Here is a 24,228-nt window from a genome sequence, read left to right as displayed (position 1 = left end):
GAAAAATTATAAATTAGTGAACATGAATGAAATGAATGAATAAATTATTAATAACGGGATCTAATTGCCCCCTTTTTATTAATATCAGGTCGACCTCTACGCGGTTCCCCCTAGAAAATATCGTGGTTGATAACTGTTGAATTCGTCACGATGAGAATGTGTGTGCATGCGTGCGTGCGTGCGTGCTTGCGTGCGTGGGTGCATGCATGTGTTTGTGTCAATATACACATGTAAGTGAATATTAAATGTAAACATGTCTATCATATTATTATTATATTTAAACACTGCGATAAAAAAAAAAAAAAAAAAAAAAAACTTCTAATTAGGCACGACCGAAATAACACAATAAACGTCTGCTTCAATACCATACAGTTACCATGTATACCTACTAGTGCAATATAATAGTGGTCATTTATTTCTCTCTAATAAATAATAAACGTTCCTCTAAAGGGAATTGTGATGCCAACAATGGTATTAGATGACGTAGCCAAGCCCACAGAACAATCTGTGGTGTATCTATACACATTACCTACTCTGTACAGTTGAATATATTCTGTTATTTGATACAAGGACCGTACCACTCCTTCAGTCTATTCTATAAACCTGTTTCAATGCAAGTAGATAATATTTAAATGGACTACCTATACATAGCCATAAACCTTGCTTTTATTATCTGTGCCTTGTTAGAAAAATGGAAAATAGACCCTTATAGAAAAATAAAAATACCTAGACTGGACAACCTTAGCATCTTTGTTACCGCGGGAAATTATAGTAAAAGCATTAGTTAATATTTAAATCCTGTGATATTTTATCTGAGGTTAAGAGATTATTTAAGGGAAGTAAGGACCCTATCGCTGGCAATATACATATGTCAATTACATATTTTTGGAAACCAGAGCCTTGCGATCAATTTCTGGAAAATTTGTCACAGTGCATCAAATGGCCTGATTTTTTCTTCACTTCTCATCACTCTTGACAGACCATCATCGTATATAAAAGCTACCATTCCATTTTCATTCATAAAAAAAGGGGTTAGCTGTGGATGAGCTTGGTAAGGATTCGATATTCAATCGGGTAAATGTTAAGAAACACTTTGGATCGTGCGATTTCTTCAACTTTAAATACATTTAATGTTTAGGTTGACTGTACACAAATTCATCAGCCGACTGTACCGTTCACCTTTTAATAGACCGCAGGCGCGGCTTACACAAAACATACACCAGTATCATCTGACAATTTGTGAGCAATCAGTACATTGTCGCTGCTCTTTATTCGACGGCAAATAATACAGGGAAAATTGTCATACCAATTGTACCCGCTCTATTGTTGCCATAATGACAGCATTCAGATTTAGTTGGCTTCGAAACTGGTCATCAGTGCGAGTCTGGACGTCGATCAGGCGCTGAACTAGAAGCAAAGCGGAACAGTTGCGAAAAATAAGAAACTAAAAACCCGGAAATTATTTCGTTATAAGAAGAACTAATCTACAGGATATTATGGAATAACGTGTCTAGAAAATCATTTCACGACTTAAAAAAGATACAGTAAGATGTAAAAAAATCAATGGCTTTTGTGGAAACATCGCCAGCGAAAGCTACCCCAAAAGTGTCTAGACATTCTAATCCTTATCACATAAAGCGACCCATGAACGCCTTCATGGTATGGTCGAGGCTTCAAAGAAAGAAAATATCAATGATGAACCCAAAGCTGCACAATTCAGAGATCTCCAAACGATTAGGACTGGAATGGAAGAGTTTAGATGAGACCGAGAAGAGGCCATTTATAGATGAAGCAAAGAGACTAAGGTTAAAACATATGCAAGATTATCCGGATTATAAATACCGTCCCCGGAGAAAGAATAGACTGGATCCGACTTTTACGAACCCCGCAATTTATACAACAAGAGAAACCTTCGTGGAGATGGAACCACGAACAGAGCCGAACTATCAGATTCCTTTAACTTATTCGGAGCAGTTTATGTATAATAATATGATCAGTTACAGTGTACCTCCGATGCCGCAAGCAACTTTTGTCCCTACACCGATGAGGCCTAAGGAAGAGGCCATTCCTAGTCTCGATTTGAGACCTTTACCATCTATTGAGAGCATATCTCCAAGACCTTTTGCAGTGGTCAACCAACAGATGATGGTGAAGGCTTACCAGGACCTGCATTACGTGCCTAACGACGTCACTAGGATATCTTACCATTATCCATTTGGTGTTCAGTAAATGTTATATTGTTTATTGTTTCACAGTTGTTAAAGGTATGTGATGTAACAGCAGGTATGGGATACCAAAGTGAGAATACTAGCTATTAGACAAATAATAAAAGGAACTGTTGCAAAACTATAGTGTAAAAGATACTGTCATTGTTTAAAGTTTACGCAACGTTCTAATAATTATGATTTTGTTATGATTATGAATTTGTAGTTCGTCAATGTCATTAAATTTTTGGAATAAATTCGTTAATTTTTATATTTGATCATATTTTTATATCCCAATCTTAAGTGGTGTAGTATCATGTTTAGGATATAGGTTTTGAAATAATATTATATTTTTTTCTACAAATCGGAACTATTGCAATATTTAATTTTCAATCGATTTTTAATAAAAGGATCTCATTAGATCTATTTTTTAAATTCCTTTACTTTCATGTTTGTCCTGTACAATTATATTAAGATTGTATCAAAATGGTTTCTTAAACAAATGTCCTAAATAAAGAAATAGTTTGAAACAAACTCAAAAATCAATTACTTATATTATGGACAGGTACGGGGCGAAATCGAACTCGGTAGTCGTACGTAAAGTTAGGAATCTACTCATGCTATAAAATAGAATACATTAGGATGGAAATTGAAAGAAAGAAACATTTAAAAGTGATAAAAAAAATTGTAGATTGGACCCGTCATATAAGCATGGGAGGTTCAGACTTTTTGGTCTTTTCTTGACCCATGTTTCGTCATTATTATCATCATATCAGCGAACTTTACTGATGAACATAGGTCTTCCCATATTGATAGATTTTGTTAGTATTTGCAATGCTTGGCAGACGGATTAGCAACCGCAGTTAGACTTTGCTGATGTTTTAAGAGATACACCGCTTCCTATCTCTCAACCATTAAGTTCCTTTTAGTCGTAGACACCCACGGGTTAGGAATGGGTGGACCATTCTATACCAGGACATAGCTGTGACCCATATTTCCAATTTCACTGATAGAATACTCCCTTAAAAGGGCGTTAAAGATTTCGATTCAGCCTGTATATGGCGAGCTGTCTTGAGCCCGGCGTCTCATCATTAATGACCGTGCAATGATACGCAACTGCTATTTATCATTCAAATGGAGAACAAAATATTTTCCAGTGCGTAACGTGATCGGGGAAAAGAAAACGATCATTTCCCGACAGACGCCGGAGGTCGCGAGTCAGCAGTGTTGCAAGATGTAAGTTTTTATTTCTCTAGTTCTTCCAAATTCAAATACTTTTTTTTTTCTTTAACAACATAACATTAGTTTATATTTCTCAGATTTTATTTTTTCTCCAAAACGATACTATGATCTTTATTTATTTATATATACATACAACAGGCGAGCTTAACTCTGTAAGATTTCTCTTCTAGCAAACCTTGAGTGGAAATGAGCATTAATTACCAGCAGTGTGCGTACAATAAGAAGTGGAAACAGTATAGTACTTACTATTATTATTGTTTCTATTTATTTAATCAAAAATTTTGTCCATTTTTCACTACATTTTATAAAGTAGCGAAGAAAAAAGTATCTATATAGTAGTACGCTATCTACACAGAATTTTATTTTATTTTATGATTAAATGTACCTTTATTAGGTATATGTTTTATATACTGTTTACAAATGCCTTAAACTGTCGAAATAATTATCTAAAATTATCAACACTCATTGCATTTTTTTTACAAACTTTTCATCAACTAGGCATAGTATTATATTTTAATGTAATAAATACCGGTTTAGCAGTAGGCTTTCACGGCACGCTCGGACTTGCGTCACAGCTGCTCAAGATTAAGGGCCCCGAATGGACCCGAAACTAGTCGTGATTTCTCGACTAAATTACACATAAGTTAAAATCGGTAGTTATTACATTAAAATATAATGTGTCCTTTTAAAATTTTTAAAAATAAAATAGGTATAGCATTTCCCCAACAAATTCTCTAGCAGACGAAATTTTACCCAAAATTGCGGTAAATTTATCGAATCTGGCAAGGCTGCGGATCGGGGAATGAGTGGAAATAATATGGCGTGGATGACACGACGTTTGGGGATCTCATGGTTGGATTGATGGAGGCGTCTTGATTGTAATTGATTTGGATGTTTACCGAAAGGGTGTTCGGTGGGCGACAGTATTTTTTAGTGCTATTACATTGTAGGTAGTTCGAAAAGTAGGTACTGTTGAAGTCTCTTATGTAAATAAGTCTAGACAGCTTTTAACTTTCAGTTTTAGTTTCGTTCGTTCCTTCAGATCAGATATGGCTATACGCTATACGTAATTCTAGAACTACCTCTTTTTTCAAAATAATTAAAGATTGTGTCCTACAAATAAATCGACTTTAAATTATTTTTATGCAATTTAGAATGGCGAACAAGCTGACGGTCCACCTGATGGAAAGTGGTAACCGTCTAGACATGAGCAGTACCATGTACATAACAGAGTGTATATTTATATATATATATATATATATATATATATATATATAAACTTTTATTGACACATGTCTATTTGATCATAGCTTGATAAAGCTATATAAAGGCTATAATTATATGTAATATTTAATATAATATACCGATTAGAAACCTTATATAGAAATAATTAATTAATGATCACGTTTCTCGAAAACAATTTATATTAAAATTTATTCATAAAATATAAACGGAATTAATTTATTGAATCACATTGCTTATAAATTGTAATTGGCAAAATTCAATTTTCGAATGGAATGTTCTCGAAATTTCTAATCTCGACGTGACAAAGATCAGAGGTTACGAACAGTTGGTATTAATTAACTTATTACTGTGAAGCCTTGTTTCTACATAATAGGCAAGCACCTACCCATATTGCAAGTAAAACATTTTTCTTCAATCAGTTCTCTCAATCTCAATTACCTGATGTCGAGGTTGTTTTTGTTGATTCGCTCTGGATATTTAGAGAGTTGCCATTTTTTTTTTGATGGGTGAAAATATTTTTTTTTATACAACTTAGAATGGCAAACGAGCTGACGGCTCACCTTATGGAAAGTGGTAACTGTCGCCTATACAATGAGTCACCAGAGGGAGACTTTATACAAAAGTCGATTGCTTGGGTACCTCTGTCCCATTCGTGTTTCAACCGTGAAGCAGCTGTGTTTGCATGGCTGTGTTTCGGTTTGAAGGGTGGGTGGGATATGGCGTGAATTTACCGGGTACAGAGGAATAACACCTGAGTCCTCAGGAATGGCAACGCATGGGGGGTATCATGGGCGAAACAGTATACTCTGTTATGTCCATCATACTGCTTATGTCTATAGGCGACGGTTACCACTTTACATCAGGTGGGCCGTCAGCTTGTTTGCCATTCTAAGTTGTATAAAAAAAAAATTCAAATAGAATTAGATATTGATATAGATACGTATAAACACTGGCTATTGACACTCGCTACCACTCTCTATCTACTTAGCAAGAGATTAAGGGTGAACATTTACAGATAGTAGGTACATACTTACAAGTAAACAACCATCATCCATGTATTTTTTTTTATGGGTGAAAATGGTATGGTAACCCCGCCTGCGCTAACGGGATACGATGGCGGAGCACCAGTGAAGGGTGATAGATGAGAATGAAAACAGGCCAGTTAGCCCATCATGATGAATTCATTAGGAATTAACAATGATAGATTCCAAGGGGACCCGCGAGGAGGTCGACCTGGTTGAGTATATTGCTAGCAATAGAATTCTCAGTCTCCATTACTAACAATCCCTTTCCCTCCCATCATCCATGTATTAGCCGCTCTGTATATGTACAACAAAATCAGTTTTCCATCACTTAATAGTAATTAAAGAAACCTCATCAGAGACGGCACAAGTCAATGTTTTATTTGAATAATATAACCCCTCAGTCTAGAAGGTTCCACAGAGTAAACAGTAAACATTATTAGCTCTTTGGGAAAATTCCGTTAACAAACAGCAATGTTGATCTGAAATTGAGAAAAATATTAATATCTTATATAAGTAATGTAAAAGAAGTGAGTTATTATTTGTTTTTTTTTTATACAACTTAGAATGGCAAACAAGCTGACGGTCCACCTGATGGAAAGTGTAACCGTCGCCTATAGATATGAGCAGTACCATGGATATAACAGAGACTGTTTTGCTCATGATACCCCCCATGCGTTGCCATTCTTGAGGATTCAGGTGTTATTCCTCGGTACCCTGTAAATTCACGCCATATCCCACCCTTTAAACTGAAACACAGCCATGCAAACACAACTGGTTTCCAGGGGGGACCGCGTAGACAAGGTATATTGCTAGTAATGGGACTCGTAGTTTGCATTACTAACAATCCCTTCCCCCAGGTTGCCATGTTAGAACCACACAGCAACCTCTTTATATGCATAGATAGAGCCACTCCCTCCTTTCCCGTGGGTGTCATAAAAGGTGACTAAGGGAACTTAATGGTCGATAAATGGGCAGTAGTATCCCTCTTAAAACATTACCAAAGCCCAACTGCGTTTACCAAACCGTCTGCCAAGAATGGCAACTACTGGTGAAACTCTACGGGGGAGGCTTACGTTCAGCAATGAACAGAGGGCCTACCATGAAATGTTTTCCGAAATTTCGGGGCCAAACGAAACACAAATTTGATGTAAAAATTACATAATACATGCCGTTTGGAAATATTAAAAATGTAAAAATATTGTTCCTTTGGACTTTTATGATAGGATGTACGACGAACGAAATGTTAAACTTATTGGTCCGATTTTGGTATAAACAAAAACACGAAATTGAATCCGAAATTTCGTAATTTCATTTCATGGTAGACCCGCAGTTAACGGCTGTAGTGATGAAAGAAGTGTCTAGTTAATAAAGGCTTTTAATGAAAGCGACCTTTCGAATTTTTAAATAATTTGATGCACTTACCTTATTTTTATTTTGAAAAGGAACAATTTGTTGGACTCTACTGAATTCAAACACACATAGAAAAATCCTTTTTTTTTTTAAAGATGCATCCATCCTCAAAGGGGTGTTTTGTCTCAAACACATTCACATGCATCATTCAGCGTAGCTGCTTTTCATCCAAAACGTTATTGCAAAAGCTTTAGACAATGAGGAACAACTGACACCTATCTTGCACTTAGGCATACTAGATTTTGCCAAGCAAACTTGCACCCTATCTCTGTACGATAGAATTGGATTAGAAAATTACAGAGTTATACAACACTATACAATTATGCTTATGTATGCATTATTGCAGCTTCGTTACATATCTCTTGATTTGAAAAAGTTTTGCTTCCTAGATATCACGTAGGGAAAATTAAGCTCTAATATGTTTTTATAAAGTAGAAAAAGGTTGGTGATACCTGGATACGATAAGGCGTTTTGAATTTGGATTTATGCATAAAGTGTCTAAAGCGTTGCAGAGGTACAGTAGTGATGTGACAATCAAAAAAGAAGTGTAACACAATGGAATAAGACCGACTGGGATAGTAAGCGGCCGTTGTCACACCGAAGCGAACGTCATAATCGTCATAGACGTCTTTCACACCACATACGAAGAATGAATGATGGATGGATGAATCGCGCTCTGAGAATCCAGCTTTTTCCGAGTGCGAGGATCCAATTTGTTCGCGCTGTTTGAGAAAAAATTTCGATGTAATTTTCAACTTTATTCGTTTGGGATAAGAAAGCCGGCGTTGTTTGGTACACAGCAGAATTAAAATTGTTGTGACTATATCTCTGTATATTCATATGAGTCGCAAATGGGCCAAAAGTTGTTCGCTGGATATAGGACAGACAAAGATGTAGGGCCTGCAAGAAGTTTTCATTACGGACTGTTTTTTCAGTATTTATAAGACCTATAAAGAGTATTCCAAAATCTTTTTTTGATGGTCCAGTAAAATATTGGTACTTAATTTCAAAAATATCAGCCACTATCTGTCCACTGCTGGATAGAACACTTTCTTTTGGGAGATTTTTTCAGTAGTGGCCACGCTTGGCAGGTGGATTAGCAACCGCAATTAAGGGTTTTGGTGATGTTTTAAATGGAAGGCTGCTGCTCGTCCCTCGAACATTAAGTTCCTTTAATCGCCCCTTGCGATACACGCGGACATGGAAAGACCTTCCTCACCCGTGGGTGTCGCTAATTGGGACTCTAATTTATTTTTTGCCCCAAGGTCTTTGGTTACCAAGCTACGACACTGCTTGGACCGGTGTGACCAACGTGAGGTCCACACCCCACAGGGGGACAATTTGATAGTTAAGAGGGGGCAATTAAAAAATGAACTCGAAGCGATTTTAATCCTCTCGCTCCGTGCTATTTAAATGCAATGCTACGAGTAGATATTGGCGCCAAATTTAACAAAAAAAAAAAGAAAATATTTAAAAAAATGCTGTAAATATTTATTAGGTATAATTTCGTTTGACGTTACCAAAATATCAACTGGGCGATTAGAGTCGTCAAGTAAACTTTGTCGGGAAAAATTATGTATATGGGCATAAAAATTTTAGACATGTTCAAGTGGGGCATGGCTCAAAAAAGGTTGGGAAACACTGGTTTGGACACTATTTTTTTATTATATTGCTAGCAATCCTCATCCCTAGCATCGGCCAGAATATACGTTTTGATATTTATCCCCGTTGCATGAAAATCCGCCACATCCAGTGCATAGGACTTCACTATCTGTGCTATAATACTTTGACATTTGCGTGCTTGTATTCAGCGCGACATGTATGTATTTTTATCTATTTGTCGGGCATTTTCCCCATTTGTCGGGTACATTTAACGATTCGCGTGACAACTATATAGAGGTATTTAGCAACTTTTCTAAAGATGGAAAGAGTTACGATTCCGATTGGAAAGACTTTTGAAATTATAAATGTTTCTGATTGTAATCTCAGACGAAGTAGCTGTAGCAAAAATATTATTCCTGAGTCCTCAGGAATGGCAACGCATGGGGGATGTTATGGACGTAACAGTATACTCTGTTATGTCCATGGTACTGCTCATGTCTATAGGCGACAGTTACCACTTTCTATCAGGTGGGCCGTCAGCTTGTTTGCCATTCTACGTTGCATAAAAAAAAATTCGAAGAGCCCATATTTCGCCGATCATATTTAAATTCAATGTGGCAGAGCCGACATTAAAATTGGTATATATTTTTTTTATTTCGGTCTCATTTGAAATGATGATATTTAGTATCTAGACAGAGTAAAGTCCAAGTCTTAAACACAATTTTAGGCGAGTTCTATCCGTGATATTGAACATTTTTAACATAAACAGTTTTTTTATTTCTATAATATTTGAATGTCTGCATTACTCCTTCATTATCATCATCATTACGATATCATCTTTTAACAGTCCACTGCTGAACATAGATCTTCACCATAAGGTTTTGCAGTAGCTGCTACGCTTGATAAGTACATTGAGGCGGTTCTCAAGTTAGTTATCACTTAAGGCAATTAAATTAATTGAGGTGACAAATTCAACACTATTTGGCCTATATTAATAACGTTAAGACTGTTTTATTACATTTTTTTTTACATTCTCAAAGAAATATGGGTCGTAAAATCATCAAAAAATTGTCAGGCTCCCGAATATTAAGTTAGCATTTGAACACATTGTGTTAGCTTGTGGTTTATTTGTACGGTAATTGATTTACAAACATCCAAACATCTTTAAGTACAAATTTTCACTTATAATATTAAATGGGAAGTAAGAAATACACATAGCAACTATTCTAATAACTTTAATGCTTCTATTATTTATAAGTAAAACTTTTTTTACAATAAATTTGCAGGAAACATCTTTACTTACCCCGAATGAGTTTGTTTACCATCATTTACTTGCACTTGATGGTTGGGAAGTACTCGGATTATCATAAACTGTCCATAACCGACAATTTGTCTCAGCCGAAATAAAGTTAACGAATGTACTTCCGTAATAAATAGGCGAAAACATATGTTGTAAAGGGAACGCCAAGTCATATACAAAGTGTCTTTTTTTCTCCAAATATCTATTAATTTTGATTTTTTTAGGAATTGAAGAGAAGGGGAACAGTTGAATAGGATTATTGTATTTATCATACTTTTATATTCCATGAAAAAAATATGGTTTTTCCTATGTAAAACAAAGTTTACATGGATTTTTTTTAAACTCCAGCAAAAAACAACTTTCACAATTTTATTATTAATATTATATAGGCAAAAATTTGTAAGGGTATATCTTGTTTGTTACTCTTTTATGAAAAAACTACTCAACGGATTTTAATGGAATTTAGTACATGGATAGGTTATATTCTAACTTAGCACATACTTTATATATTTTTTTAGGCAGACGAAATTGCGGGATACAGTTAATATTATCATGGGCAGCGGTAGTCACTTACCATCAGGTGAGTCGCAAGATAGTTTGCCCCCTGTGTTCTAAAAAAAACATGAGTATTACGTGTGCGTTACTGGCCATAAAAAATCTTCATTATGTACTTTCTTTTTTAAGTACTCCGTCTTTAATCTCTAGATAAGTATAAAGTGCTTTTTGAAACTTGTGATTGGTGTATACGCCAGTTATTCATTTGCAACTTGGCCGTAACACTACCAAGCGGCGATACCGCTACATCCCCTTATAAAACGCCCTAAATGTGCCGCACAGCGAGCCCAAACGATTGCTAAATGGACAAAATGAATTGTGAAAAGTATTAGACGTGTGAAATGGCTCGGAACTCATATGGAGCGGAGTGGTTGGTGATCTATTATTGTTTATGTCATTATGTTTGCGGGCCGGCGCGGGAGTTGACTACGATTTATTTATTGACAAATTTAATAGGGTCGTTTGTATAATTGTATTGGACATAATGGGACGTAATGTGATGGTATTAGAAATATGTTATTTTTATTGATGACTATAGCTGTTTGTTGTGACTTGTCGCGCGGAAACATTTAGATTAGGCACTGTTATGAAATTTATTTGGGTAATTATGGTGGTCATATAAGAAGTATTACGAAGCGGTGGATTGTGTTAAGGTAGTAAATGATGTAAACATGCATTTTATTAGAAAAATATGTAGTAACAGCAACCAAGCAAACAAGGAATAGACATTGTCATAAAATACTAAATTGAAATTACAAATAAGAACATTATAAAAGTAAATAAATATGTATAAAAAATATATATAGTAAAATCTAAAGAGTGTGCATCGGTCAGTCGCCAATTTTTTATTTTATAATTCTACTTATGTATTTAAGTATGTAAGTAGCGCAACTCACAAAATACAATTTATAAAAAAATTAAGCTACTACTATAAATATTAAAAGAGGAACATTTAATAAAATTTTCTATATTGACGATTTTATTGTACTTATAGCGCCATCTATTGATAGTTATGTAAACTAAATATTACCTTTAGAAAAACTATTTTTACATTGCTTCGAGTCTGTAATTCCAGATGGGATAGTCAGAGGCGATCTATGTTAATTCTGAACCGATTTTGTTTATTATTTTTGCAATAGATTGGGTAATAATAATAAAGGAATCATACCCAAAAATATTCGCAAGTATTTAGATATCTTATAAATTCCATCCTATATAATAGATTTGTTATAGAAAGCCGTTACCCTCAATACCTGTCGCATTATTATAAAATTTCTTTTATTGTCCTAATTTAGACTCCATTTAATTTAGACTCAATCATGCTGTTCCAAGGCCCGCATGGCTGAACATTTCACCCCCATAAGAAGATATTACATGTAATATAAATAATAATAAAATAATTTATTGAGATTAATCAAGGATTGTTAAAAGATTACATTTCATTAATCACTAATAAATTATAATAAGTTATATGCATATATATTAATAAATATATAAGCGAATAAGTAACGTATTATGTATGTATATACATATGTTTATAATATATATTTATTGTAATTTATTAATTTTTTTTATACACACCAAAATAATAATAGATATAATCTGATGCTGAACTCGTATTAACTTGGTCACGATTGAGATAGCTGCTTTTTTGTAGAAAAAAGTCCTAAATAAAATATTGTTATTGTTAAATAAAAATTATATTTTTTAAAAAATTTATTCTATAACAAAATAAAAATGAAAACAAATATATAACAGCATTTCAGTAGAAAATGTACATAATGACAAAAAATGATTCGCCCAACGTGGGGCTCGAACCCACGACCCTGAGATTAAGAGTCTCATGCTCTACCGACTGAGCTAGCCAGGCTGTGGAAGGAAAGTTGAAATTATTGAAGTTATACTACATATACATTAACGTAGCTCTAAAATACAATGTGATAATTTGAAATAAAAACCACTTTTTTCATTAAAAAAAATCTTGTCATGTAACATCGAAATAAGCATAGATAAATAAAATTCATAATAATGTAAATGTCTAAGATAATTTTTTTGAAGAACATGTGTAATGATTTTTTCTATAGGTACAAGGATATAATCAGTAACTATCAATCTTAGTATCAACTTATTTACTTTGATCAGAATTTTAACAACATTTTGCTTTATTTTGACTTTTATTATTAAGACCCGTAACTTTTATGTACAGATATCGTTTGCTTACAATTTTATTATCCTTATTATGTCCTTACATATGAAAATAGCGTTTTGTCTTACTGACCACTTTGATCTGAATGATCTAATTTTTTTTTTACAATTTAGAATGGCAAACAAGCTGACGGCCCACCTGTTGGAAAGTGGTAACCGTCGCCTATAGACATGAGCAGTACCATGGACATAACAGAGTATACTGTTTCGCCCATGATACACCCCATGCGTTGCCATTCCTGAGAACTCAGATGTTATTCCTCTGTACCGTGTAAACTCACGCCATATCTCACCTTTCAAACCGAAATATAGCTATCCAAACACAACTGCTTCACGGTTGAAACACGAATGGGACAGAGGTAGCCAAGCAAACGACTTTTGTACAAAGTCTCCCTCTGGTAATCTGATATGAATTATATCGGGAACGTTTGTCGCCATTATTAAATTAAAAAAAAAATTATCAGTTATCTAAATAATTGTCAATATAGGTAGGTGGGGGGGGGGGGGGGGGGGGAAAGGGATTGTTAGTAATTTAGGTTAAATAGCCCCATTACTAGCAATATACCTTGTCAGGTCGACCTCCACGTGGTTCCTTCTGGAAACCATCGTGACTAATTCTAGTTGAATTCGTCAGGATGGGCTAACTGGCCTGCTTTCATCCTCATCAATCATCTGTCACTGGTGCCCCGCCACCAATAGCACAGGCGGGGTTACCATACCATTTTTTTTTTAATGGATGATAATGGAATGGTAACCCCACCCACGCTATCGGTATACACCGGCGGGGCACCAGTGAAGGATGATAGGTGAGGATGAAGTAGGTCAGTTAGCCCATCGTGACAAATTCAACAAGAATTGTTCACGATGGTCTCCAGGGGGAGCCACGTGGAGGTCGACCTAATAAGGCATATTGCTAGCAATGGGGCTGTCAAACTCCATTACTAACAATCCCTTTCCCCCCGGTTACCCATTATCACCCATTAAAAAAAAAAAAATATATATATATATATATATAGGTAGGTACTATACATAATATGTTTTTGGTTGTATTGTGTACATAATTCGATGGGCTAATTGAAAACATTTGTTAATGGTGTGGCGATTGATGGCGTAGAATGTTTACTCCATGATATTTGAACATCTGCCGCAACATACGAGCCGCGCGCTTGAATCGTTTCAATTAATCGCGTCTCATTGTTTGTTTGTCCTGCTGTTTGTTAGGGGACGCGTATTTAGTTTAGATTTTTATTCGATTGTCCATTGTTTTTTTTGTTTTCAATTGCATGGCAAGTGTTGATTTGTACCGCTTGGTGGCGCTGTTTTATTTATTTATTTATTATAGGATTACCAACATAAGATACAGCTAATCATTTCAATACAATACATATATTTATATGGATTTGTGTAATTTTGTGACACTTGATTTTGAGGAAATGTCTTAGTAATGATATAAATGTAAGGGGGGGGGGGGAGGCCTAGTAGTGTTTCAGTGGTTTTTTTTAATGGATGCTAATGGAATGCCACCAGTGTGGGACGATAGGGGATAGAATTAAAAAGCAGATCAGTTGGCGCATCGTGATGAATACGTCCGAAATTCAGCACGGTGGTTTCCAGGGGGCACCACGTGGAGGTCGACCTGACAAGGTATATTGCTAGCAACCGGATTGATAGTCCGCATTACTAACATCGAAATTTTATCAAAATCTGTTTAGTAGTTTAATTGTTAAATCAAAAATAACTAGTTTTGTCGCAATTGTTGTTTATTTTTTGGTAGTATAAAAAATTTTTTTTAAGAAAATATTTTTTTGGTGAGATCCTATTAATTAATACTAACACTAGTTTAAAGGTATTGTATGTTATTATATATTATTGTAATTTACATACTAAAATTAATTCCAACTAATTCAACTACCTAATTACTTAAATTTGTAATTAATTTCCGTGCTATTTTAACATACGCCACCGTTGAAAACCCATAAAGTCCACCATCAATCCCCCATAGAATATATTAAAATGAAATTGTCGCCGCAAATTCATTTAACAATATAAAATCGTCCAAGTATCCAAGCTATATACAGACAGACAATATCCATTATGTTATTGTGTTATGCAAATAATCCCCCGGGCGCCATTCTGTTCTACTTTATAGCGGTTTCAGGAATCCATTTCAAACAGCTACAGAAGATAAGACTGTGTAGTCGGATTGTGTTGAAATGGCTATTTCATTATTTATTTATTCATTTAAACTTTAATGCACAGTAAAATTCTATGTACATTTGGCGGACTTAACACCGGACGGTGTTCTCTACCAGTCAACCATTGGGCAAACTGAGAAATGCGTAGGCGGTGCATTATTGAATAGAAAAAAAAATAAAGCAATATTTGATAAATTCATATAATATAAACATATACATAATATATTAAATAAATAAATATATACATACATAAATAGGAATTGTTCGGATTGATACCTGCTGCTGATTTTCACCATCGTACAACCCGCCACAAACTAAAATTTCATCCCAACCATTTGAACGAGTGTCGGTCCTCCGCCGTGCGTTTTTCAAGGCACTTTCTTCCACGCACAACCACTCTTTGGAATCAAATTCCAGCAGCAGTATTTCCGAACCGATACGATAACATAACCTTCAAGGAAAGAGCATATTCCCTTTTAAAAGGCCGGCAGCACACCTGCAATGCCGTTGGTGTTGTGGGTGATATAATTAATATACTATTTCAACACAAATTGTCTTCAAATTCATTTTACCTTTAGTATCTAATATTTATATATCGCCTTATTGTACCACATTTTTAGCAATAAATTGCATTCATTCATTCATTCATTCATTCCTTTATGCACTATCCAGTGCGGACTTGCTCTATTGGAGGAGTCAATAGTTGCCACGTTTGGCGGGCGGATTGGCAAGCGCAGTTAGGCTTTGGTGATGTTTAAACAGAGATGCTGTTGTGTATACTTCGACTATTATAGTCCTGTAAACGAATGGACATTCTTCATTTCACGTTGTCGTAAGAGGCGAATAAGGAAACTGAATGGTCGAGGAATGGGCAACAGCGTCCATCTTTAAATATCATCAAAATGCTGCGGTTGTCAATCCATGTTTCAAGCGTAGCAACAACGAGATTTTTTTTATACCACTATAAACAAGCATATGGCCCATCTGAATGTACGTGGTTACTGTAGCCTATGAACGCCTGCAATACCAGGGATATTACGCGCGCGTTGCCGACTCTGAAGAAACCTCTTTTGAAGACCCCATGCTTTAGGCTCTTGTTAGTCGTAGCCGAGGAACACGCGGTGGTTTTAGTCGGTAAAAGTTCGACAGTATCCACATGCCTCCCCCGGGGTGTGTGGGTCTCCATGAGGATTTCCCCACGTAAAAAATAGGCGGGGTTACCATTCCATTTTCACCCATAAAAAAAACATTACATAATTACATAATGGGCCAGTTTAATCCCACGGGACTATACCTAAAGAGAAGTGATTTGAAACAAAGTGATTGAGTTGGAGGCAAGTTTGTCTCATCTCCGCCATAGTAGCTGTTGGCGAGCCGATTGAATGGCTCTCAACCATTGAATAATCGAGCAACGGAAGTACTATTTAAAACAAAATTCTAATATTGAACTGTTAGGGGCAAAGTGATTGTTAGTAATGGAAACTGAGAACTCCATTGCTAGCAATATACCCAACCAGGTCGACTTCCTCGCGGTTCCCCCTGGAAACTATCATGGTTAATTCCTGATGAATTTATCATGATGGGCTAACTGGCCTGTTTTCATTCTCATCTATCACCCTTCACTGGTGCTCCGCCAGCGTATCCCGTTAGCGCAAGCGGGGTTACCATATCATTTTCATCCACCAAAAAAAAAAATACTGAACTGTTAATCCTGATAATAGTTGTTTGAATGTTTGTTAATCAATCACGCTTAAACTAAATTTGTGTCTGTCTGTAAATTTAATATGTCTATAGGCGATAATTAAATGGTAAACCCCACTTGTGCTATTGGTATACACCGGCGGGGTACCAATGAGAGATGATAGATGAGGATGAAACAGGTCAGTTAGCCCATCGTGACGAATTCATAATTAATTCCGATTTGGAATTTATCTAAAAGGATATATAGTATACTATATACATTTTTCTTTTATAGGTGATAATAAAATAGTAACCCCGCCCGCGCTATCGTGATACACCGGTGGGGTACCAGTGAAGAATGATAGGTGAGGATGAAACAGGTCACTTAGCCCATCGTGACGAATTCAACGAGAATTGTTCACGATGGTTTCCAGGGGGAACCACGCGGAGGTTGACCTGATAGGGCATATTGCTAGCAATGGGGCTGTCAAACGCCATTGCTAACAATCCCTTCCCCCCACTATATACATTAATCCCATAGACATTTTATCAATATTGGATCAGTAGTTTAATTTTGAAATAAAAATAACTGGTTTTATCACAATTGAAATCGGTTTTTTTTTGTGGGACACGATCTTTAATTAACATTTTCAAGATATTTAGAATGAAAAACAAGCTGACGGTCCGCATTTTTTTTTTATACAACTTAGAATGGCAAACAAGCTGACGGCCCACCTGATGGAAAGTGGTAACCGTCGCCTATACACATGAGCAGTACCATGGACATAACAGAGACTGTTTCGCCCATGATACCCCCATGCGTTGCCATTCCTGAGGACTCAGGTGTTATTCCTCTGTACCATGTAAATTCACACCATATCCCACCCTTCAAACCGAAAGACAGCCATGCAAACACAACTGCTTCACGGTTGAAACACGAATGGGACAGAGGTATCCAAACAATCGACTTTTGTACAAAGTCTCCTTCTGGTATTTACTAAATGTGTTATTTATATTTAAAATAATACAGATTATGTAACTATTCTAAAATTATAAATTATTTTTGTGAATCAGAGACTTAAGAATTTAGATTTTCATAAACAGGTTGCCATGTTTATTTTACTGCTATGACCCATTCTACAGCCTATTATAGCCGCATGATCCCGGTTAGAATAGGCCATCCCTTCTTTTCTTTTAAAACATAACCTAAACCTAACTGCGGTTGCTAACCCGCCTGCCAAGAGAAGCAACTACTTGTAAAACTCCCCATTATGGGGAAGCCTATGTTCAAAAGTGGGCGGTTAACGGCTGATACTAAATCATTTGGTTTTAAAATTTCCGTCTAACTTTTCCATAAAGTTTGGAAAAACTGAATCGGTACTAACTAATAAAATAAAACACTTATACCCATAAATTGTATAAAAAGGTCCCTCAAATAATCTCCGGCGCTCGTACATATAAAATATATCGCGCAACACCCGAAAAGCCAACCAAATAGAGGCAATAAGAGAATAAAAATAATCCAAGCTTTCACATTATATTAATGTTGAGCGGAACGCATTAGGCACAGGAAATGGCGGGTATACATTCAGTATTGTGCTCGAGGAAAAATGATATAATATCATAACATCCTTTCATGATCGTTACTGGGCTCGCCCGTCCTGTGAAGGTCATAGATTATGCAACTAACAGATGGGGACACGAACGTTTAATGCCTAATATGACGCTCAATCTGTTTTTTTTTTGATGCGTGAAAATGGTATGGTAACCCCGCCTGCGCTAACGGGATACGCTGGCAGAGCACCAGTGAAGGGTGATAAATGAAAACAGGCCAGTTAGCCCATCATGATGGATTCATCAGGAATTAACCATGATAGTTTTCAGGGGGAACCGCGAGGAGGTCGACCTGGTTGGGTATATTGCTAGCAATGGGATTCTCAGTCTCCATCACTAACAATGTCTTTCCCCCCACGCTCAATCTGTTAGTCTTGAGATGACTTTGGCGGTAAGGGATTGTAAGTAATGAGGAGATTAGTCCCCATTGCTATTAATATACCCTATCAGGTCGACCTCCACACTATTCCTCCTGGAAACTATCATGACTAGTTTATCGTTGATTTCGTCGCGATGGCCTAACTGACCTGCCTTTTCATCCTCACCTATCACCTCTCACTGGTACTCCGTCAGTGTATACCAATAGCGCAGGCGGGGTTACTATACCATTTTCACCCTTTAAAAAAGTCTTAAATTAAAAATTAAAGAACTGTACTGTATTTATTATTTATAATATATATAATAGGTTGTGTGGAGTAATTGGTGTCATATAGTAATTTAAATACGTAATCCTACTTTATATGTATGTGATATATAATATTCTTTAGCAATATAAAGGTTGTAAGCCTCTTGGTAATAAATAAAAATGAAGCACAAGTTCTCACGGTTCATTTAATTTAGATATCATACTATTAAATCATATATTTACTTATTTTACTTTGTATTTGATATATAACAAATAATATAACATAAATACCCAACTTCTGTTAATCCATTAACATTTATTTAACTATAGTTTCTTTAGGACTTCCATCAACAATAATTGTGATATATTTTATAAAATGACCACGTGGTTCACTATACTTGTTCACTCTTGATACGGCAGGGAGCTCCGCTCTGTTCAACGGTTGGACAAGAAGTGTCCCCACCCACCCAAATAACAATATTTTATATCTACAGGGCCGAATTCGAGTGAACAAGTCAGGAGACCACGTGTTCTTACAATTTCATTACTTTTTATTTAAGTATCATGATAATAAATAAATATAAAATCAATTAAAATATGAATTAGTGTTTTATATACATTACAAGAATAATTTATTACAAAATTTGGTATAATAACAACTTTAATATTTTATTATATTTAAAGTTGTTATGCTGATTTTCATTGATAAATGTAGGTACACATTTTGACACAAGATGTTTAAAAAAATTAATATAATTTAAAATAAATATCTTACGAGCGCAGGGTTGTCAGATGCGAATTTTTAGTTTTACCCAAATATAAAAATATTCTTTTCTCTAAATCGATTTTATTTTCAAGACTAACGAAATTACAGAGTTGTAACGTTTTTTAATAGATACATCTTGTCATGTGCCGCACAAGTAAATGACGATGAAAAAAACGTACCTACCCCTCTCCTTCTCTATCCCATTCTCTGTTTTTGCTACTTTTATTCATATTTTACCGTTTACAACTACCGAAATTATCCAAAGAATTTGCCCAAATTTCTCCAAACATATTTTATTTTTAAATTTCGTGAATAGAAAATTTTTTGCTGGATGAGCCCTAAAAACTATTGGTTTGACTATTGCCCTATTACATAGTGGAGACAGTTGTAATTGGTATACTAAGCCAGAAAATGCAGTGATGGTTTTTATGAAACAGAACATCTATCATTTTATCTATTGATTTATATTTAAAAAAAAATAAATGTAAATAATTTGATTGTAAAAAACTCATTTGTTAATATACATAAATGGAACAAATAAAGTGTTTATCTATCTATCTATCTATCTTCATCAGGGAGCGAATGAGTAGGAATATCAAAACAATTGAATTGATTACGTATTCATTTGATTTACATGATTTTTTTACCAAATGGCTTAATATGGTGTTATATTAACCGAAAGCAATCAACTCCACTTATATTACGTTTATATTTTTGCACTTGTAAATTACATTGTTAATGCATTTACAAATATTGTGATCATAGGTGGACTTATGCCAACAGATATTTTCTCTGTTAGATATCAGCACGTTTTTATATATCTTTTTGATTTTTCAGCATGCTATTGTAAAATTAATATTTAATCCTAATAAAAGATTTAAATTTAATAAATTTCCAAATAACTTATAACAAAATAGGAAAAAATTACATCGAATATCTGTACTCGTACATAACTCTTAGATCAGATACAAAGAAATCGTTTAGAAAAAATGGATTCCTAATACTGCTTGACAAAAAAAAATCTAACAAGAATATTGCATTGTATTTTAAGTGACAAAAAGAAAAAAAAATCTCATTATGTATTTATTTATTATATTTATATATAATTATATCGCCAATTCTGAACCGAATTTGTTACTACAGTAAGAGATTCTACATTTTTTGAACTGAATCTAATAAAAATGTTAAGAATTACATAATCGCTTTTCTTGCTGCTCGAACTAATCTATGACCTCACCGCCCTACCCGAGACAAATCGCCCAGCTGGTCATTTGTCAAAAAACCTGCATCCGCCTACTGAAAGCGGTCATTGTCAATACAGTAAACCAACTTTACCTCATTCATTTGCCTTATTCCAAAAGGAATAGGGTACAATATACGTTAACCCAAGTGCATATGAAAGGTAGCTGGAAAAGAATGGTGAATAAACACAATAAGGTCTTTTGGAAAGTCCCGCCGGTTAAAAATGTGCCCGGGCGTGTCTATATACCATTTTGCTTGTGTTGACTTTATGGTATTCTACTTTTATGACATAACTACAGATAGAGGTTTTCATTGTGAAAAGGAAGTAATCTATTATATTGTTTATTATTATCTGTTATGACCATGGTACTGTTCATGTCTATAGGCGACGGTTACCACTTTCCATCAGGTGGGCCGTCAGCTTGTTTGCCATTCTAAGTTGTATAAAAAAAATTATAAATTAAACCTTAATTGCTGTATGGGCCGGCATAGAATAGGCCACCCCTTCCTTTCCCGCGGGCGTCGTAAGAGCCGACTAAGGGAGGGGGAGGAAGGGGAAGTAGCGTTCCTCTTAAAACATCTCCAAAGTCTATCTGCGGTTGCCAACCTGCCTGCACCTGCCTTCCGCCTGCCAAGCGTGGCAACTACTGGCAAAACCTACCGAGCGGGAGGCTTGTGTTCATAAGTGGACAATTGAAGGCCGATATGATGATGAGGAAACTTAAGTGCTCTTACACTTAGACTTAACACCAGATGGCGTTATCTACCAGTCAACTGTAGACAGGAATAATGGAAAATATAATTGACGGTGCAACGTGATGAGCAAATAAATAGAAAAACAAAAACAATATTAAAATAAAACAGTAATTTAAAAATAACACATATATAATACTCATATCGTTTGGCACAAATCTTTTTGGAAGAAATCTCTTTTAGAGATAAGTTCGCCTTTGCTAACATTGTTATTAACTTATTGTTGTTACTGTATGTTTTAGTGCAATAAAGAATATATAAAGAATATATAAAGAATATATATATATATATATATATATATATATAGTAAACGATATGTTATTTAACTATTTATATACAGTAATATTGTAATACGTGTAGACCGTATGGTCCCGGTATAGAATAGGCCGTCCCTTTCTTTCTCGTGGGTATTATAAGAGCGTAGGAAGGGCAGCAGCGTCCCTTTTAAAACATCGCCAAAGTCTAACTGCGGTCGTCGACCCGTCTGCTAAGGGTGATAACTACAGGCAAAATCTCTTTTATGGGAAAGGTCTATGTTTATCAGTGGAACGATAAGAACAGATATGATGTTGATGATTGTATTTATTTATGTTTTTTTTTTTTTTTTTTTTTTTTTTTGTGGCGTTCAATTTATGTTGACTTTACTCTCGTTTTAAACATAGGGAACATTTACAGTTTTGGAGCACATAAGTGGCTCTTTTTATTAGTGCGTTACATAACAATATTAGATAAATCCATTTTCACATTTACAATATATATTAGTAAGGATTAGGTCTCATCAATTCACATTCTTCTAGTCCAAATAGTGTTTAAAACAAAGTTGCTAATAGCTTGCAGCGAAGATGAAGTAATAAAAGTAATAAAGTCCTTGAAAAATACTCGCTCGGTGGGATTTGATTATATTTCAACACCTATATTAAAATTTGTTACTCAAAAAATTGCACCGGATAAACATCAAAGTGTCAATATATTACAAAAGCTATAGAGTTCATTTGTTGGGTGATAAATTGATTTATTGATCATAACTTTCAAAACAGCTCGTTGGGCTCTTTCCAATTTTAAAAATAAGCATTTTCCAGAGCCCCCCCAAACTGGGATACAAAATTCTATCCTAATAGAATAAGCGAGGGCAAAATATACTTAATTAATATAGAAATTGAGCCTATAATTACTGACACTATCTCTGTTTCCGCTCTTATATATCAAATTTATAAACCATTCATATATATATATATATATATACAACTTAGAATGGCAAACAAGCTGACGGCCCACCTGATGGAAAGTGGTAACTGTCGCCTATAGACATGAGCAGTACCATGGACATAACAGAGTATATTGTTCCACCCATAATACCCCCCATGCGTTGCCATTCCTGAGGACTCAGGTGTTATTCCTCCGTACCCTGTAAATTCACTGCCATATCCCACCCTTCAAACCGAAACACAGCCATGCAAACACAGCTGCTTCACGGTTGAAACACGAATGGGGCAGAGGTACCCAAGCAATCGACTTTTGTACAAAGTCTCCCTCTGGTATATATGGCATATAATACGAGTATATATGGAATATGTATAAAACTAGCCGCCCTCACCAATAACCATGTTATCTGGTAGTGAACTTCCTTTGTCACAGTGGACATTTGTCCGGTTAGCACCCCCATAGAACGGTCCCTGATTGTCACGCAGAATAAATGAATGGGAAAACAATAAACATCAAAAGTATTCAGACAACAATACCTACCGTTACTTTTATCCGCTCACAGTCGCTGCAATATTACATATTTCAAGCTGAGTTGGCTTATCTGTGACGTCGACGTTGAGCATTTTGATATGCAGCCTATCGCGAAAGAATCTTGTTTATTAAGGTGGAACGTACACTTTATTAAAAATGAGTAAAAAAATCGTGTCGTAAGAAGCGACTATAGGAGGGCGAGGGATGGGCAGCAGCGCTCCTATTAAAATGTGTCCAAAGCCTAAATACGATTGCCAATCCGCCTGCCAAGCATGGTTACTATTTGCAAAACACATGTTCAGCAGTGGACAGTACAAGGCTAAAATGATAATGACCGTGATAATGTATCGACCCTAACTGTGATATAGGTTTTAAGGGCAGAGTCAGCAAGCATGTGACGTTTCTTGAAAATAAATGAAGCAAAACAGGAGTAGGTATGTAAAGATAGTAGTATTTGGTACTCAGCTGTCAGAGACAGGGACCTACCCCAGAAGAGATTGTCCTATAAAAATTACAAAATTTTCAAAATTCTTAATAAGACTATAAAGAAACATCGGGAAAAAAAATGCCAAATTGGTCCGGTTGTGCCCAATGCTGCGCTTGCTAATGAATATATTCTTTTATAGGTATAAATAAAGCGAGTTTATCTCAATGTAAAGAGGCAATTTTCCTACTATTGTAATATACAGATAAATAACTACAGTGATGGAAAATTACGTATTGTTCGTTCACAGCGAACAAAGAATATTGTTATATGATAAATATGTTAGAAGAAAGTATCTTAACTAAATAGAGCGATTACAGCTTTGTTTGCTATTGATTAAATAATGA

At 35.3% G+C, this 24,228-nt stretch overlaps 1 protein-coding gene and 1 non-coding gene across 2 annotated transcripts; one reads left to right on the top strand and one right to left on the bottom strand.

Annotated features, from left to right (window-relative positions):
- The first annotated feature begins 1,353 nt into the window (after positions 1-1,353).
- On the top strand, positions 1,354-2,475 carry LOC128202405 (transcription factor sox-3-like). Its single transcript, XM_052902634.1, has one exon. The coding sequence runs from the start codon at positions 1,564-1,566 to the stop codon at positions 2,227-2,229; it is 666 nt and encodes a 221-aa protein (XP_052758594.1). The 5' UTR covers positions 1,354-1,563; the 3' UTR covers positions 2,230-2,475.
- Positions 2,476-12,380: 9,905 nt separating this feature from the next.
- Trnak-cuu (transfer RNA lysine (anticodon CUU)) lies at positions 12,381-12,453 on the bottom strand. Its single transcript has one exon. It is a non-coding gene; the product is annotated as a tRNA-Lys (tRNA).
- Between the last annotated feature and the right edge of the window lie 11,775 nt (positions 12,454-24,228).

This window comes from Galleria mellonella, unplaced genomic scaffold (genome assembly GCF_026898425.1).
Source record: "Galleria mellonella isolate WM207_F2 unplaced genomic scaffold, CSIRO_AGI_GalMel_v1 utg93, whole genome shotgun sequence".
NCBI classification, from domain to species: domain Eukaryota; kingdom Metazoa; phylum Arthropoda; class Insecta; order Lepidoptera; family Pyralidae; genus Galleria; species Galleria mellonella.
The sequence above is the reverse complement of the archived record's forward strand: the minus strand, read 5'-3'. Positions and strand labels throughout refer to the sequence as shown.

Bases quoted from the DNA above. Each gene is read 5' to 3' on its own strand.
- LOC128202405 (XM_052902634.1), top strand. From the start codon at position 1,564: ATGGCTTTTGTGGAAACATCGCCAGCGAAAGCTACCCCAAAAGTGTCT.